This window comes from Chelonoidis abingdonii, chromosome 11 (genome assembly GCF_003597395.2).
Source record: "Chelonoidis abingdonii isolate Lonesome George chromosome 11, CheloAbing_2.0, whole genome shotgun sequence".
Lineage (NCBI taxonomy): Eukaryota > Metazoa > Chordata > Testudines > Testudinidae > Chelonoidis > Chelonoidis abingdonii.
In genome coordinates this window covers 4,718,992-4,736,906 of record NC_133779.1, presented here as the reverse complement: position 1 = coordinate 4,736,906, position 17,915 = coordinate 4,718,992, and the positions used below count along the sequence as shown (strand labels likewise).

General features: G+C 51.1%; 1 protein-coding gene across 2 annotated transcripts in view; it reads left to right on the top strand.

The window, feature by feature from the left end:
• NPAS1 (neuronal PAS domain protein 1) overlaps window positions 1-17,915 on the top strand; it is a 98,491-nt gene that overhangs the window by 23,477 nt on the left and 57,099 nt on the right. For both annotated transcript variants that reach the window (XM_032776205.2, XM_032776204.2), the window contains exon 3: window positions 181-428. In XM_032776205.2, coding sequence (XP_032632096.1) covers window positions 181-428 — 248 coding nt within the window. The remainder of the gene's footprint in view (window positions 1-180; window positions 429-17,915) is intronic.

Genomic DNA, 17,915 nt, shown 5'->3' with positions numbered 1-17,915 from the left:
GGCTGGGTGGCTGCACATTGGGTGAGGGTTGGGGGGGCGAGGGCAGTGGGCAGTGCCCTCTGTGGTGGCTGTGGGAGGACCAGTGTTACCTGGTTGAGTCGGGAAGACGGCGGGTGGAGAACAGCCCCCCGACCCTTGCGCTCTCTAACCCCGCTCTGTGTGTGCTTCCCCTCCCCACAGTCTGCAGGCCCTGCGGAAGGAGAAATCCCGCAATGCCGCCCGCTCCCGGCGCGGGAAGGAGAACTTTGAGTTCTATGAGTTGGCCAAGATGCTGCCTCTGCCCGGCGCCATCACCAGCCAGCTGGACAAAGCCTCCATCGTCCGCCTCACCATCAGTTACCTCAAGATGCGCGACTTCGCCAGTCACGGCGAGCCCCCATGGGGGCTGCGGGCCGAAGGGAGCCCCCCGCCTGGCCCCACTGGCAAAGGTAAGAGCTGTAAGCTGCAGGGAAGCAGAAAGAATTGGGACTCCCCCCATTGTGCCCACCTGCAAGAACCCCCCGGCCGCTTAGTGATCAATGCTGGGGGAAAAAAACCCAATGGATCATGAAGTAAAGAGGGATTATACCCCATCTACACCGACCCCCATCATCGTGGTATCTGACCCACACACAGCTCCCCGTGGGGCAGGGCAGGGCTGTTGACTTAGTGTGACCAACCCTAAAGGTGTGAAAATCACAGGTCGGACCCCAAAACATCATGAGATTGGCCAGCCCCAAGCCCATAAGATTGTTAATATTATCTTTCAAAGTACTAATGGGGGTTTCTTGTCTGTCTTGTGTTCAACCCCCCCTGCCCTGTCTCCCATGCACCGGTGACACTTACTAGCACCAGGGCTCGCACTTTTATTAAGCTAATTCTCAGGCCCTGCTTCAGACACGCATCTACCCCTCAATCAATTGCCCCCCCGCCGCCTCATCGGCTCTGCCCCACATTTGCAATCCAGGGGAATCAGATGATTGAGGATCTGGGCCTACGTTGGCACATCCAAGGCCGCAGAAGAAGCAGGAATTGAATCCTGGCTCCACTAGCATCCCAGCTGTGGCCATTCTTCCCCTCCGCTTTCTGCCCCAGAGAGCTTATAAGCTAAATAGACAAGACAGGCAAAGGCCAGGAGGGGAAAGTGGAAGCCCAAGTTTGCCCATGGTCAGACAGCAAGTGCACGGTCGAGCTGGCAACAGAATCCAGATCTCAGTCCAGCGCCCTAATTGCTGGCTCCGAAATATTACCCTAGAAGAGTCACTTCATTAGCTGCTAGCAGCAGTAGACTTTTATCCTCTGGGTGGACCAGCCACAGCAAATTCGGCCAGCTCCTGGGGGTTCCTGATATGTGCCCAGTGAGGGCATTGTGACCCCCTCACCCCCAGCTCTCCCTGCCCTTGTCCTATCGAAGGGGCATCGGGTGCTCCATTCCGACACATGTGCGCATTCCCTCGCACCCAGAGCGCACAGAAAATAGCATTGATTAGCCACGCAATAAATCACCATTTAAATAATGCAGCTTCCAAGTGTGTAATTAAGCAAATTAACTGCCTTGGAAGAATACAGGCTTCCAGCGATTTCTGATTACTGTCATTACCCGCGGGGTAGTTATCAGGCAAATAACATGTGTTCCCTGAAATAGGGATAAACATCTGCCTATTGTTACAGGGGAGCTGGGCAGACCAGCCCCATGCTGTCCATCCCCCCCAGGACATTCACGCGCAGACGGATTCCGACACACAGCCGGCTTAGTTTGCCTCTCCTTTGGCGTGCGGAGCCAAGATCTGTTGGGAGAGGAATTATGATAATGATGAGCTTGGCAAGAGGATGCCGGAGAACTCGATCTGCTTTTGATATTGTTGCAGCTGGGCCTTCGGGGGGGAAAAGAGGTGGTGCAGTGGGGAGTGGGGCCTAGGAGTTGTGACGGGGGAATCTGGATTCCTGGCTTCCTTTTCTGGGAGAGGAGTGCAGTTTAGGGGTTAGAGCCAGGGGGTGGGGAGGACTAGGAGCTTGGGTTCTTTTGCTGTATTTGGGAGGGAAGTATGATGTAGGGTTTAGAGCAGGGGGAGGAGTCAGGATTCCTGGGCTCTGTTTCTGGGAGGGCAGTATGGTATAGGGGTTAGAGCTGGGGAGTAGGGAGATGTATGAGTCAGGATCACTGGGAGAGGGGGTATGAGCAAGGGTTTAGAGAAGGGTGGGGGCCTGGGAACCAGAACTCCTGGGTTCTATTCTCAGGTCTGACACTGCGTGACCTTGGACAAGGTTACACTAGCTATAAAATGAGGTTCCTAACCTGCCTCTTTGCTTCCACTTACAAAGCACGCCAGGTGCCAAGCTATAGCTGCAAAGCTTTCCTTGCAGGCTATCATTTTGGGGGTAAGCCTATATTTGCGCTCTTTCTTGCATCAAAAGTACCGTGCGTGTTATGACTGGATCCCCACCTTTGCAGTAGGAAATACCCTCGCACATTCAAATATCCTGGTGAACATTACTTTGAAAAAAGCAAACTAATCCCGATTTCCTGACACCGGGTCAGCTGGGGAGCGCTGTCATTATTCCTGATAGATAAACCTGAGGCGTGGGGTCACACAATGAGTCAGGGTTAGAACCCAGGAGTCCTGACTCTGAGCAGCACTTGTTCCATTAGAATACAGGTGACCTAGGGGTCAAGTCATGCCAAGATGCCGTTCTGGTACCCGAGCTTCCTTTTGTTAGGACTGGCACACTGATGTGGCTTCATATAGTTGTAATACTTACGTGAATTTCAAAGCCTTCTTCAAAGGAAGTCGTCTGGCTCGTTCTCCCCATGTCTGGGGAACCTGAGGCACTCAGGCAGGAGACGACCACAGCTAGTTGGGAATCTTTCAACTAAAACGCTTTTTTGTCGGAAAATACCAGTTGATCAAAAGGGAACATTTCCCCGGGAAATTTTTGACAGACTTTTCTACTTGAAAAATATTTAGGGGAAAAATTTTTCAAAATTGTTTCGTTTTGACATATTTTCAGAATGATTTTCTGATTTTTCTGGTTCTCTAGTTCATAACTACTTTTTGTTCAGACAGTTCAGCAAATCAGAATAATTATTTTTAATGTCTGAAATCAAAAGGAAACGTTTCAATTGATCCCAACTGAAATATTTTTTTTTTATTTTATTTCTCGGTTCGTGAAAATTTTTAGGGTTTTGACTCTTCGTCACAGTTTGGCACAGGAAAACATTTTGATATCTCACCACCAGCTCTGGAAGAGACTTTACACTGGCAGAGATGAGAATAGACCCCATCCTGAGTCTCAGGCCAGCAACCCACCCACTAGGCAACACTGTCTTTAAAATGTCCCTTTACTGCTCTCAGTCCGTCTCTGAGCCTGTACAGAGAGGGCAGGGGGTTCCTGCTGCTTTCCACACCCCATTAGCTGGGATAGGGGAGTCATTGCTGACCTCTTTTGGGGTTGTTGTGACAGCATCACCTGGGCTCTTGATACTTGTATGCTCAAAGATGAGGAGGGAAACTCAGCTGCCATTAGTGGGACTAGGGGAGACGGCTGATAGAAATCATTTTTCTAGGTCCTCAAAGGTGTTTAGCTACCCAGGGCCGGCTCCAGGCCCCAGCGTGCCAAGCGCGTGCTTGGGGCGGCATGCTGCGGGGGGCGCTCGGCTGGTTGCCGGGAGGGTGGCAGGCGGCTCCAGTGGACCTCCCGCAGGCGTGGCTGCGGAGAGTCCGCTGGTCCCGCGGCTCTGGTGGACCTCCCACAGGCATGCCTGCGGTTGCTCCACCGGAGCCGCGGGACCAGTGGACCCTCCGCAGGGACGCCTGTGGGAGGTCCACTGGAGCCGCGGGACCGGCGAGCTGCAGAGCACCCCCTACGGCATGTTGCCGTACTTGGGGCGGCGAAATGGCTAGAGCCGACCCTGTAGCTACCGAAGGGAGTCGGGCACGTAAATATTGTGCAGGATCTGGGCCCTTGTCACCACTCCCGGGTGTAGTGATGTCTGTATGTTTGAGTGACAGATCCACATGGGATATAACATAACTCCACGTCCCTTCTCCTTCCTGGGCTCAATTTCCTTCCTCCTACAGGCATCGGAATATCTCTCAGGACCTTGGAGATATTAATTACTCTGGTCCTAAAGTAATGCAACCCCTCCCCATTCTCAAATAAAGCTGTTGTCCTGCACCATTTCTAGTACTAATTAGCATCTTTGACCCGGGGCCAATTTCCTAATCAATTGCATTAGTGAAATTAGCAGCATTTATGCTGACAGCAAAAGTCTTCCAGGCTTAACCAGGGAAAATATTAAGGTCACATTGATTAATAATCAGCAGTTTATTAAACATCTGCAGAGAGCCCAATTGCTCAAATTGCTCCTAATTTGACAGCAAAGGCAGTCTGATTTCCCTGAGTCATCCAGCCACCCAAAGCTGAGCTGAATTCTGGAAAGAAAAATCCAGCAAAATGCTGCCAGTTTTTGGGGTGGATCGCTGAGGTTTGAAAAGGGGCCCGCTGGCCCCGAGACTGACTTCTGTTGTTTTGATAGGGGCTGGGAGTCAGGGCTCTGGGGGTCTGTTCTGAAATCTGGGTGGGGAGTGGGGTCTAGTGGGTTTAGTGTCTAGTGTCGGGACTGTTGGGTGCTGGTCTCAGATCTGTGGGAGGGTGGAGAGTTGTCCTTTGTTGTAACCACGAGATGAGGAGTCACATTTCACGGGCTAAGATTTTCAGACCTGGGTAGAGATTTTGAGATGCTTTTAAAAGTGTGTTGAGGGTGGGCTGATTTTCAGAAAATGCTGATCACTTGCCCTCTGAAAATCAGCCCCTTCCAGTTACGCAGCTTGAGACCCCTTAAAAGTGAGGCCCCCAAAATGAATAAGAAGTGAGGTTTATTTACCCAGGAAAGCGTATGCCCAAATAAATCTGTTAGTCTTTAAGGTGCTACCGGACTCCTCGTTGTCTTTGTGGATACAGACTAACACAGCTACCCCCTGATACTTGCCAAGATGAATAGTCACTTTGGAAAATATTGGCCCCTGGGTAAAGCATGATTGGCTCTTGTGTGTGCATGCACCGGTGCCCTCTGCTGGACGGGATCAGAACTGCTCACCTGTGTGTCATAGACCCCTATACTGATAACAGCTAGTACCAATTCTCCTTTAATTCAACTGGCAGGGTCTGGGCTTGTGAAGCAGTGAGGTCTGAATGCTAGTCCAGCCTTGATGTTCTGAGTGGTCATGTTGTACTTACCACAGTGACTTGCAGGTCCTTGTAAAGCACCAATGGTCTGCTGAAATGCAGCAATGCAGAGAGGTCTGTGTTGTACCATTTAGTCTGAATAATTTATTTATTGAAAGTGGTTGGGGAGGCGGTAAGACAGAGATTGTGTCTATCTATCTTAAACAGCCCCCATCACCTCACCACAGCATCTGGCGTTCTTTAACCTCACAGCGTCTCTGGGAGGCAGGGCAGAGCTATTACCTCAATGTACGGATGGGGAAACTGAGGCACAGAGCGGCAAAGTGACTTACCCAAGGTCACATGGGCAATCTGTGGTGGAGCAGGAGATTGAACTCACATCTCTCAGATCCTAGAGTAGTGCCCTAACCGGGCAATCCTTTCTAGCCAGACCGTATTTGATCTCAGACGCTAAACTGACCTGGGCCTGCCTAGTGCTTGGTTGGGAGACCACCTGGGAATGCCAGGTGCTGTGTGCAGGCTTTCTTTCTGGACCATCCTTCCTCTTAACTGAGGACATTTGGCCTCTGTTAATGCAGTCTTGCTGTGGGCCTTAAAGATGGGAAGAAATGTGGCCTGCTGAGAGGCTGGGGACTCAGGACACCTGGGTTCTGTTCCCAGTTCTGCCACTGGCCTGCTGGGAGTCCCAAAGCAAGTCATTTCCCCGCTCCATGCCTCAGTTTCCCCGGCTGTAAAATGGGTAGAATACCATCCTTCTTTGCAAAGCACTTTGAGATCAACAGATGGAAAGAGCTAGATAGTATTTACTAGTCACTAATTTCAAGCCCACATTTGCATCTGTGGAACTCATGGTGGCTCAGCAGGAATTGGAAAAGGATTTCAAGGGATAATCAGAAGATTCTGAGTTAAACGCCAAGGGTCAAAGGGGGGAAATAACCCAGGGGCACAATTCACCGTTGCTCTGCATTTTGCATGGTGCTTTCCTTAAGTGCAGAAGTGGGCGTGAAAGGCTCCTGCTTTGCACTGCTGCAAAGGACCTCCCAAAGAGCAAGGCAAAGACAAATTGGGGCCCCAAATGAGTTGGAAGGACTATAAATCCTCATGCTCCAGGGAGATACCTATCAAGTGTTGAGGGTCAGGAAGATAGTTTCTGTGGAGGCAAGTTAGCCCATCACTACAGCAGTTTTTGCGGCTTGCTATAAAGCCACTGATAGTGGCCGTTGTCAGAGATGGGATACGGGGCTAGATTGGTCTGATTCAGTCTGGCTAATTGTTATGTTCCCTGCTGTGTTGGAAACCAAACTAGGATAACAAAAGTGAAACTGACTACAGACAAAGTGAAACTGACTACAGACAAAGTGAAACTGACCAGCTTTAATGTACTTGCCTTAGGGGGGAAGGGTGTGTGTTTAGGGGGAATAGATAAATGCTTCTGACTCATTTCTCCTTCTAGTCCAGCAGACAAAGGCTGACTGAGATCCAGGGCTTGGCTACACTCACACTTTACAGCACTGCAACTTTCACGCTCAGGGGTGTGAAAAAAGACCCCCCTGAGCGCTGCAAGATGCAGCGCTGTGAAGTGTCAGTGTAATCAGGGCAGCAGCGCTGGGAGCACGGCTCCCAGCGCTGCACGCTACACCCGTAAAGGATGTGGTTTACGTGCAGTGCTGGGAGAGCTCTCTCCCAGCGCTGCCACTCCGACCACACTCACACTTGAAATTCCAAGTGTAGCCATAGTCCCAGTGATTAGAAGCTAAAATGAGACACATTCCGGCTGGAAATAAGATGCACATTTTTAACCGTGAGGGGAAATTAACCATTGGAACCAACTGACTCAGAGATGGAGTGGAATCTCCATCGCTTGGAGTTGAGATTGGACGTCTCTTTCTGCAAACCTTGCTCCAGCTCACCCACCAGATAAGAGCTGGATGCAGGAATGGCTGGGCGGGATTCTCCAGTTTGGGTTATTATGCAGGAAACCAGCTTTATCCCCAGCCAGCAGTGAGGCAGAGCTGGAGCAGGAGAGACAGCAGAGGCCTCATGAGTAGCAGAGCCCAACCTCCCCAGGGAAAAAGCCACCTCTCTCCCTTTTGCTTAATAGTCAGGCTTGGTGGCCACAGGCTTTCTGCATTTTGTGGGCATTGGAGGAGATGGGATGCCTCTGGAGGAAAGCAGAATAGTGGCTGCACAGCCTGGCTTGGGGAAATTGTTCCTGATAGACCAAGCGTTGAAGCTGCATCACTGGTGGAGTGGAGGGAAGAACACGATAGGAGCCCAGGAAAGATAATCGGGGAGGGGCAAAGACGTGCAGAGCCTTGCAGGGGAGCATGTATTTCATGGCCACTAAGGTGGCACAGACCACCCCAAAGTCCATGGGGGCTGCCTCGGGGGAGAGGCTCAGAAATGGCTCAACCAAAGCAATGTGCTGACCCACGCTACACCCCTAGGTAGGGCAGGGTCCTGGAGAGCCATGGCCCCGGCTGGTGCTGACATCTCAGTGAGGATTAAGGGCTGCTCAGCTGTCAGGGAAGGGGAGGCTGGCCCTGAGCTTGTAGGAGGGTGAAATCATGTTTTCTTTTCCCTCCCAGGCTTAAAAAAACCCAACCCCATTGCTGGTTGCCTTGTAAAGGTAAATTGTGGAGAACTGACCCAGATCCAGCCACAATTACCAGCCTCTCAATCTAATTGACCCAGATTGTCCCCGCCGCTTGCTGCAAGATATGCCTCCCTCCCCACCCCCAGCGTCTCCAAAGCACGAGTCATGTCTACATCGCCCAAGTGGGAGCGGGGGGCATGGGAAAAGCCTGTTCTAGAAGCACAAGGTGCCAAGCCCCTGGGACTGATTCACCTTGCGTCATCTGCACCAGGGCAACAGGAGTACAAATCAGCCCCGTTCTGATCTAGTCGTGCATCGCACTGGTGCAAAGGATGGTGCAAGGTGTTGGAGCGCTGGAGAATCCAGAGGGGGCCCCCTGAATGCAGGGCACCAGAGGATGGGGTGCAAGACTCTAAAGGATACAGGCACTGCCCCCTTCCTCTTCCGGGGGTGCAGGGTGCTGGAGGAAAGCGGTGTAAGATGTTGAACACTGAGCTCTCTTTTACCCCTGGAATGCAGGGTGCTGCAAGATCCAGGCTTCCACATCTCTAGAATATAGAGGCCACACAACAGGCATTTGGCTGGGATGCTTTAACTTTATGATGCACACATGCCTGCCCCTGCACTGCATCTTGTCTCCACAGACAACAGCTGTCCTGGGGGTGTTCTAAGTAGATCTTGGGCAGGGGGGGGAGGAGGGAAATTTCAACCAAATTTTTTTCATTAAAAAAAAAAAAAAAGCAGGTTCAATGAAACTGGAACATTTTGTGAACTCTTGCCGGTTTCACCTGTTTCCCTTGAAAGAAACCCTAAATAACCACCAATCCAAACTTTTTTTGCTTTTTGTTAAAAAAATAAAAAAGAAACAAAAATACCTTCCCTCTAACTTTATTAGCAAATCAGAAATGTTTCTAAAAAGGTCAAAATGATTTGTTCCACCTGAAACAATTTTTTTTTGACTTTTTGATTTGCTGAAAATGTTGAACATTTTCATTTTCGATGCAAAAGGTTTTTTGTTTTGTTTTGGTTTTTTGGAACCCAAAATCCAGTTATTGGCCCAGCGCTGATTACAAGCACTGGATAGGGAGGAGGCCATTAGTGGACGTCCAGCTGCCACGATCCTTCTGCTGATCTCCCGTGATGGGCTTGGCTCACAATACAATTTGGCGGCGTGGCGCAGGGAGCGAGTTCAAGTGAAAACTGGCTGTGGGCGTCTCCTGGGGCCAGGACAGCAGACTACTCGTCCCACTCTCATTGCTGCTGTTTTGCCAAGAGTTTGGAGCGTGATTTTACCTGTTTGATCTTCTCCCTGCAATGCCTTTTCTTTATGCTGCATTAGGAACATGCGAACTACCAGGCTGGATCAGCGCTGGGGCCCGTCTAGCCTGGTTTCCCATCTCTGGCAGTGGTCTGTGCCAAATGCTTCAGAGGAAGGGGTACGAACCCCACAGTTTCAGGTTGTGGATAAAGCTGCCCCCACGTTTCTAGATGCAGAGATTCCCAGGCCGGAAGGAACCGCTATGATCATCTTCTCTGAGCCCCGGCATAACCCAGGCTGCAGAACTGCCCCACGATAATTCCTAAAGCAGATCCTTTAGGAACATATCCCACCTTCAATTAAAAATTGCTAGTGATGCAGGATCCTGGGTAAATGTTTCCAATGATTAATTACTCTCACTGTTAAACATTTACACCTTCCCAAGGGTCATGGTGGATTCCCCATCCTTGGTAGTTTTTAAATCAAGATGTGATGTGTTTATAAACGAAGGTGTTTAGTTCAAACAAGAGTTAATTCAGGGCATTTCTCTGGCCTGTGTTAGACACGAGGTCAGACCAGAGGATCGCAGTGGTCCCTTCTGGCCATGTAGTTTATGATTTACATTAGGTCTCACCCTAATCTCTCATAGAGATTGATTTAAGTCCTGATACAGGATATTTAATTAATAGCCCTTCTAAGACTGTTGTTAACATGAATTTTTGTCACTCCAAATATTGTTGCTCTCTGTAGAAACATGCAGTTCTGGGAGGGGAGGGATCTAAGGGTTGGAGCAGGGAGGACTGGGATTCAGGACTCCTGGGTTCTATTTCTAGATCTGGGAGGGGGGAGGGTATAATAATTGGAGCAGGGAAGACAGGGATTCAGGACTCCTGGGTTCTGTTCCTACCTCTGCTACAGACTCATGGAGTGAATTGCTGTCAGTGAGAGGTGGAGTGGAACTAGTTCCCTAGAGGTGAGCGGCTCTTCATTCTCCAAGCCTCCCAGCCTCCTCTTTCCCAGGTGCACATTGAAACCTTCCGCGTTCCCTGCTAAGTTTCCAAGGAGGGTGACTTCAGCTTCACTTGCTGTTTCCACTGGGTAGTTCTCACCCTCCGGGATCACCCTGTAGAAATTCCTCTGAGCTCTTCGCTCCGTTCCGTCCCACTGTACCCTGCCTGATCTGGGTTATGGCGGCAGCTAAGGCTTTGTCACTCACCCATGGCATGGTAAATGTCGTTCCTGATCCCGTGGGTCACCACAGCCCAGCTGGTCGAGGTCAGTGTTCTCAGAACACTTGCTCCCTTCTTTCGGAAAGACCAGCAGCGTTTCTACCATCCATCCCATCCGGGGAGGGTCCCCAAGTGCTTTTGCTATTGCAAAGGGGAGAGCTGGAGGGCTGCGGCGGGCAGGACTCCTGGGTTCTGTCCCCATTTCTGGGACGGATGACAGTGGCTAAAGCAGCGAGGCACTGGGAGTCAGGACTCCTGAGACCTATGCAATCTCTGGGGGAGATTATAGTTGGGTGGCATGGTTCTGTCCCTGGCTCTGGGAGGGGAGTGTTGTCTAATGGTTAGAGCAGAGGACTGGGAATTTTCCATATTCCAAATTTATTGAGGAGCGATTGGCAAGTAGGAGTCACAGTCATCGAATTCTTTGCTTTAATGGTGTTGTTGTGCACGAGAAGGAAGCCGGGTTGGGGGGGGCAGACTGCACAGTGGCTTATGGGCTACACATCTGTGAATCTTCTTTTCAATCAGAGCGACAGGGTGATTAGCCAGAGCTGAATGGCAGGGATGGGATCTACCGGCCCTTTGGCCAGGCAGGGTTTGCATGGTGGGATTCCTGTTCTGCCAAGGAGCACAGAGCTTGATGTGGATTCACCAGCCCTTCCCTGGTGGGGGGAAGCAGCTGGGTTGGCTTTCAGGTTGGGATTCTCCCAAAGCAGCCCCTCTTCTAGACAGAGATCTCACTGCTCCCTGCTGGAAGGCATTTGCCTCTGGGGTGGAGCGTGGAAAGCAAGGAGCTGTTTTTAACAGCTGGGCATGTGGCAATTTAGGACAGCGAGGACTGCCGGAGAGAGAAACAGGGAGGCGAACTGCACTTTGGACATGACCCTGGGGCTCTTTCAAATGGATCAGTGCTGGCTGCCAGGGGAGAGCCCCCATCTGGCAGTACAATGCCCCGTAATGCTGCACTGGGGAATTAGGGTCTGCTCTGACTGCGATGGGGGAGCGCCCCCTGCTGAGCCCACTCCCTCCAGCACAGTGCCCCATAGTGCTGCACTGGGGAATTGGGGTCCGCTCCGACTGTGACGGGGGAGCGCCCCTGCTGAGCCCTAACCCCTCTCCTGGTAGCACAAAGTGCCCTTTAGCACCATACTGGGGCTTTGGGGTCAGCACTGGCTTGGAGAAGAAAGTGGCCTCTATTGGCTCACTTGCACTGCTCCCTGCAGAATCATGTGTTTTAACTCAGACGTCTCCCCTCTAAGAACTTGCCAACTTCATAGCGCGATGGGCGTGTGTGAGATAAGATGGCTGGCGGAGGGCAGGCACTGGGGTGAGTTGTCTACAGCAGCTCACGGGAGCTGGTGTCATGCTACAGAAAGTCGATCTGCACCCTGTGGCGGAGAGAACAGATAACTGGATCTTCCCCCCTGGAAAGAGGGGTTGCGTGCAGGAGACCTCCAAAGGGCTCACGGGCTTGGTGAATGGAAGGGGTTGTGCATTCAGTGACCTCAAAGCTGGGAAAATAATGACGGAAGAGAGTTTGGAATCAAAATCCCTGAGTTTGGCTTGCTGTGAATCCTGGGGGTTCAGCCAGACCCCGCCCCCCAGACACAGACACTCCCAGAGCTTTGAGCAGAGAAGGCATCACAGCTGGTGGTCCTGGACAGCAATCTCTGCTTGTCCCCAAGAGTTTCATTTGGGTGGGTCGGTCCTTGAGGAAGGGAAGGAAGCATGAAGACAGTTGGATGATGCCTTGATAAAGCAGGAGACGATACTAAGGGATGATGGTACAATTCATCTCTCCAGAGCCTAATTCAAAGGCCCCTTTCAGCACTTTGGCCGTGTTATTGGGGCCTTAAAGCGGCCATAAATGACACTCATCCCACAGTGTAGGTGCTAATCAGCCCTGTAGGGGCTAAGGCAGAAGGGACCATTCTGATCACATAGTCTGACCTGCGTAACCCAGTGATCCCTGCATCCAGCCCAGATCTTGTGGTCGAGCTAGCGTGGATCTCTTTAGAAAGAGACCTCTGCTGTCGCTGGAAATGCCGAGTGATGGAGCAGCCACCCTGACCCTGGGGCTTTTGTTCCAATGATTACTCCCCCGCCCCATTAAAATGTGCATCCCGGTTTCCAGTCTAAATCTGGCCAGCTTCAACCCCCAGTCATCAGCTTTCCTTCTGCCTTTCTCCGCTCAATTAAGAGCCCTCCGTTGTCAGAAATCTCCAGGGGTAGGGGCTTGTGGCCCACGATCAAGTTGCCTTTTCTTGGCTAAACTAAGCAGCCCGAGCTTGCGTGAGGCAGATTTCTGGTCTTCTTGCCTACGGAGCCGGGAGGCGTGATCCTCGTGCTCTGAATGCATGGCTGGCTGAGTGGATCGAAGCATTCAATGGATAAAAATATCTCGTATTGTTCAGCAGACACCAGCTCTTCCTCAGCCAACAGCTGCACCCTGAATAGGGGGCTGGCTGGCTCAGGAGATCGGTGGCGACATGGAGAGGGGCCCAGCTAGTTTGCAACAGAGTTGGTCTGTTGCTGAGAGCTGGGGCTGATGTGGTGGCCTGAGTGAAGTGAATTTGAGGGGGGTTCTCAGCAGGACAGTAACATCTGCCACTGTGGTTGGCATTAATAGCTGGCCCCCTTGTCCGGTAGCTTCAGCAGTGAAACAGTTATGGACCAGAGTGTGGGCAGTCATGCCTAGTGGTTGGAGCTGGAGTCAGTAGCCAGGTGTCAGAGCCAGGGTTGCAGGTGGAGTCAGGAACCAGGAATGGGAGACCAGGGGTCAGAGGCCTGGGTCAGAGCCAAAGTCAAGGATCGGAGCCGCGGGTCAGAACCAGATTACCTGGAGTGAGCCATGACGGGCAAGGCTGAATCCCAGGCAGGAGTAGGGCTGGGAACAGGTAGGCAAGTACTTTGAGCAACCTGCTGGTGCTGCTGATCCCAAGAGCCAGTCGGGCGGCTGGGCCAGCCGGGCAGCTGGCATGGGCCCAGCGGTGCTCGTTAGACTGCTGGGTGTTATGCGAGCCAGTAGGCAGGCCAGTGGCAGGTCCTTAGTCTGGACAGAAACCCAGTATTAAAAGGGTCACAGAGCCAGGCCTATGTGCTCGCCCCCTGCGGCTCAGCGTGCCACCTCCAAATCCCAAGGAAATCAAAAGACGCTGGAATGCTGCTGCCCAGATGCTGGATGCGCTCTGTGGATACATCAGTTTTAAGTCTATCGAAGGGATCGTTAGATCTTCTTGTCTGACCTCCGGCATAACACAAGCCGCAGAGTTTCACCCAGGGACCTTTGCAGTGAGCCCAGTAGCTTGGGCCAGACTAAAGCATATTCCAGAAAGGCAGCCGATCTCGATCTGGAGCCATCAAGACACGAAGAACCCCCCCCACACACACTTCCCTTGGGTGTTAGTTCCTATGGATAACTGTCCTCACTGTTAAAATTAGGGTTGTTTTTTTTTACTAGTTTGAATTTTCCTGGCTTTAGCTTCCAGCCGTTGGTTCTCGCTCTGCCTTTCTCTGCTAGATTACAGATCCCATGAGTACCCGGCATTTGTTCTTCCTGAAGCTACTGAGACACTGTAATCAAGTTGCCTTTGGATCCTCTTGTGGATTTCAGCTCTGTCACTCCCTGGCATTTTTCCACAGCCTTTTAAAAACGTGGACACCAGAACTGGATTCCAGCATTCGTCTTACTTATGCTATAGTCAGAGGGAAAAGACTTCCTTGCTCCTACCGACTTCTCCCGTTTTTTCAGACATCCAAACTTCGCCTTCGCCCTTTTTTGCCACAGCATCACACTGAGACCTTGTGATTGTTGCGTATCCTTTTCAGAGTTTCTGCTTTTCAGGGCCCATTCTCCAGGGACAGCCTTTGTTCCTAGAAGTAGCACCTTACCTGGAGGATGCCCAGGAGCCAGCACTGACAGATCTGGCTGCTTTTTACAAGCACTGAACTCTGCTTTGAAGGAGAAGTGACCTGCTTTATCAGCAGCCCAAGACAGGGTCCAATCTTTGATACCCCAGCTGCGGCGTTCAGGCTTGTGAGACCTGGGGTTTATTTCCGGCTCTGCCACTGAGTTGCTGACCTTGGGCAAGTCACTTCACTGCCCCATGCCTCGGTTTCCTTGTCTATAAAATGGGGATAATGCCGCTGGCCTCCTTTGTAAAGTGCTTTGAGATCTGCTAGTGAAAAACACATTTCTTCATAACAACATGTACACACATCTCCCCAGCGATCCTTGGTGAATTTGAAGGGAGAAGTGGCATTATTATTATAATGTATTTGTATTGTGGTAGCTTTTCGGAGCCCCACTGTGTCAGGTGCTGTACACTTTTATTGCTATTAGGTTATTATGGTAGCACCTAGGAGCCCCGGTCATGGACCAAGACTCCATTATCTAGGCGCAGCGTATTTTTATTGCTATTAGATGTATTATGGTAGCACGTAGGAACCCCAGTCTCATAGACTCATAGACTTTAAGGTCAGAAGGGACCATTATGATCATCTAGTGTGACCCCCTGCACAATGCAGGCCACAAAATCCCACCCATCCACTCCTGTAGCAAACCCTTTGCCTATGTCTGAGTTATTGAAGTCCCCAAATTGTAGTTTGAAGACCTCAAGCTGTAGAGAATCCTCCAGCAAGTGACTCGTGCTTCATGCTTCAGAGGATGGCAAAAAATCTCCAGAGCCTCTGCCAATCTGCCCTGGAGGAAAATTCCTTCCCGACCCCAAATATGGCGATCAGCTAAACCCTGAGCATGTGGGCAAGATCCACCAGCCAGCACCCAGGAAAGAATTCTCTGTAGTAACTCAGATCCCATCCCATCCAACATCCCATCAAGACCACTGGGCATACTTGCCTGCTGATAATCAAATATCAATTGCCAAATGAATTGCCAAAATTACGCTATCCCATCATATCATCCCCTCCATAAACTTATCAAGCTTAGTCTTAAAGCCAGATATGTCTTTTGCCCCCACTACTCCCCTTGGAAGGCTGTTCCAGTCGTGGCCCAGGACCCCATTCTGTTAGAAGGCACTTTATATTTTATATTGCTATTAGCTGTATTACGGTAGCACCTAGGCACTGCAGTCATCATGGCCTGGGACCCCAATTGTGCTAGATGCTGTACATTTCATTTCTATGAGGTGTATTACAGTAGCACCTATGTGCTGCATCATGGAGAAGGACCCACCGCTCTGCTGGGCGCTGGACAGACACAGAATGTAACAAAAAGCCTTGCCCCAAGCCGCCCTGAGGCTCTTGAAGCAGAAGCTGTGATTCTTAGGGAGTTGTCAGCTCCTACAGCTTGGGGCTGAAAAACAAAAAATCAGGCGAGTTGAGGCGTCAGTGACCTGTCCTGGTGTATGAATAATTTTCTATGTACGAGGCTCAGTCCATCTGTCTGTTTCACTGGACCACCAGCCTGTTCAGGGACCATCAGAATCTCACAGTGTGATGGAAATGCTGCAGGCTGTGAGTAACTGGGTCTGGAGTCCCATGCCCAAGATGCAGAAATTTCCACTTCCCACTTCAAAGTGGGGTCAAGGGCGGGGGGGAGGTGGGAGGTGTGTCAGTGGCTCAGTGCCCCCGGAGGGGCCCAGAGAGCTTGTTGGAACACCGGCGGCGTGAACTGAGCCCTGCCTCTTTCATGCCAAGTAGAATATCCTGCTCAATTATTCAGCAATGCTGGCTTGAAAAGGAAGGAGTCTGCTTGCGAAGGCGGAGGGGGGAGGAAGGAAGTGAGGTGCCTTTTAAAGAGAAATCTCAGCTCAGGAGAGAGCGTGTTGGGCATGCACATTTTTCTGCTTTCCTAGAGATTGGGGCTGGGGTGAAACCAACAAAGCAAACAAACTTTAAAGCCCAAACCCCAAGTTCTATGTTAGGGGAGGACAAGCTCAAAAAGGGAAGCTGAAACCCTCCCTTTAGGGAAAATCTCCCTCAGTCTTGGTATCTTTCTATTTTCAAAAGCTCTGCTCTTCTAGCTCGACCACCAGATAAGGGCTGGAGGCAGGCACACCTGTGGGGGAGGGGGGCTCCCTGGCATGGGTTATGTAAGTCAGACTTTGGGTTTGTCTAGATCAGTGGTTCCCAAACTTGTTCCACCACTTGTGCAGGGAAAGCCCCTGGCAGGGCGGCCAATTTGTTTACGTGCTGCGTCTGCAGGTTTGGCCGATCGTGGCTCCCAGTGTCCACAGCTCACTGCTCCAGGCCAATGGGAGCTGCTGGAAGCAGCCGCCGGTACGTCCCTCGGCCTGCGCCACTTCCAGCAGCTCCCATTGGCCTGGAGCAGCGAACTGCGGCCACTGGGAGCTGCGATCGGCCGAACCTGCGGACGAAGAGTTAGTGCCCAGCAAGCTGGGATGTGACTCTACAGTGTACGAGCCTGCTGCACACTATGGCTGGACACTGCTGTGGCACACTGAAATTTCTGTAGTGCGCAGTACCGTACTCCTGTGTCAAAACAGAATAGATCAAAGCACGCTAGAAAACTTTTGGCGTGCGCTGGAGTCACATCCAAGTTTGCCGTGCGCTAACTCTTCGTGTAGACAAGCCCTAAGAGCTGGTTGAATTCTTTTAGTGAAAACCCCAGATTTTGGGGCACTGAAACATTTTGTGAATGTATGTTGGTATCGCAAATGCACCGGGTTGAAGTGGATTCCAAAAAAGGGCAAACGTTCAAAATGACTTTTTGTTTGGAAATTTCCTTCCAATTTTTTTTCCTTTTAACTGGGTTGAACAAAATGTTTCTTTCGGTCAGAAATAATTTTTTTTTTTACAATTGTTTTGGACTGGCCAAGGAACCGAAAAATTCCCTATGAGTCCAGTGCTGTCCGGCTGGGTGACTGAACTGGGGTCGTCTTCTACACATCCCTTCTGGCGAGGGGAACATCTCCTTGGAGCGACCTCCCACTAAACCCTTGTGATTTGTGATAGTACCCAGAAGGCACTGCTCCCTGCCCCTGTTTATGTGGACTGAGTAAGTTTAGTGTCATTTTGGGGGTGACCGAAACATAGCTCTTTGCCTTCCCTTGGATTGAGTTGCTTCACCAATTGGTTTTACAGCCCAGTCTTTCTTACCTGTGGCTGTGATCTCTGCTTGCCCTCCTCACTGCAGTAGCATTTAGAGGGGGAAACTGAGGCACGGAGCAGTGGTGCTGTGATTTCACTGTTGTTTTGTGTTTTGCCCAAGGTCACACTAAGTTAGCAGAAGAGCTGGGATAGAACTCATGATGTCCTGAGCCCCAGCCACCCCTGCTCTAACCACTAGACACCGCTCCTCTCCCAGAGCCTGGATAGAACCCAGGAGTCCTGACCCCAGTCCACGCTGCTTATATTATTAGACATCACTCCCTTCCAAGATCCCAGAACCCTGACTCTGAGCCCCCATTTCTAGCCACTAGACACCACTCCCTTCTTAGAACCAGGAATAGAATCCAGGAGTTCCAGGGCAAAACCCCCTGCTCTAACCCTCCCAGAGCTGGTTAGAAAACCCAGGAGTCCAGCACTAGACATCACTCCCTTCCCAGAGCCATATCCCCACTCCCCTCCTGCTGTCAGGTCCTGTGACAGACAACCCCCCCCAGTCCTGGCAGGCACCGAACTGTTTGGGGCAACTGTTTGGGGCACCGAACTGTTTGGGAACTGTTTGGGCCAGTTCCTGCCC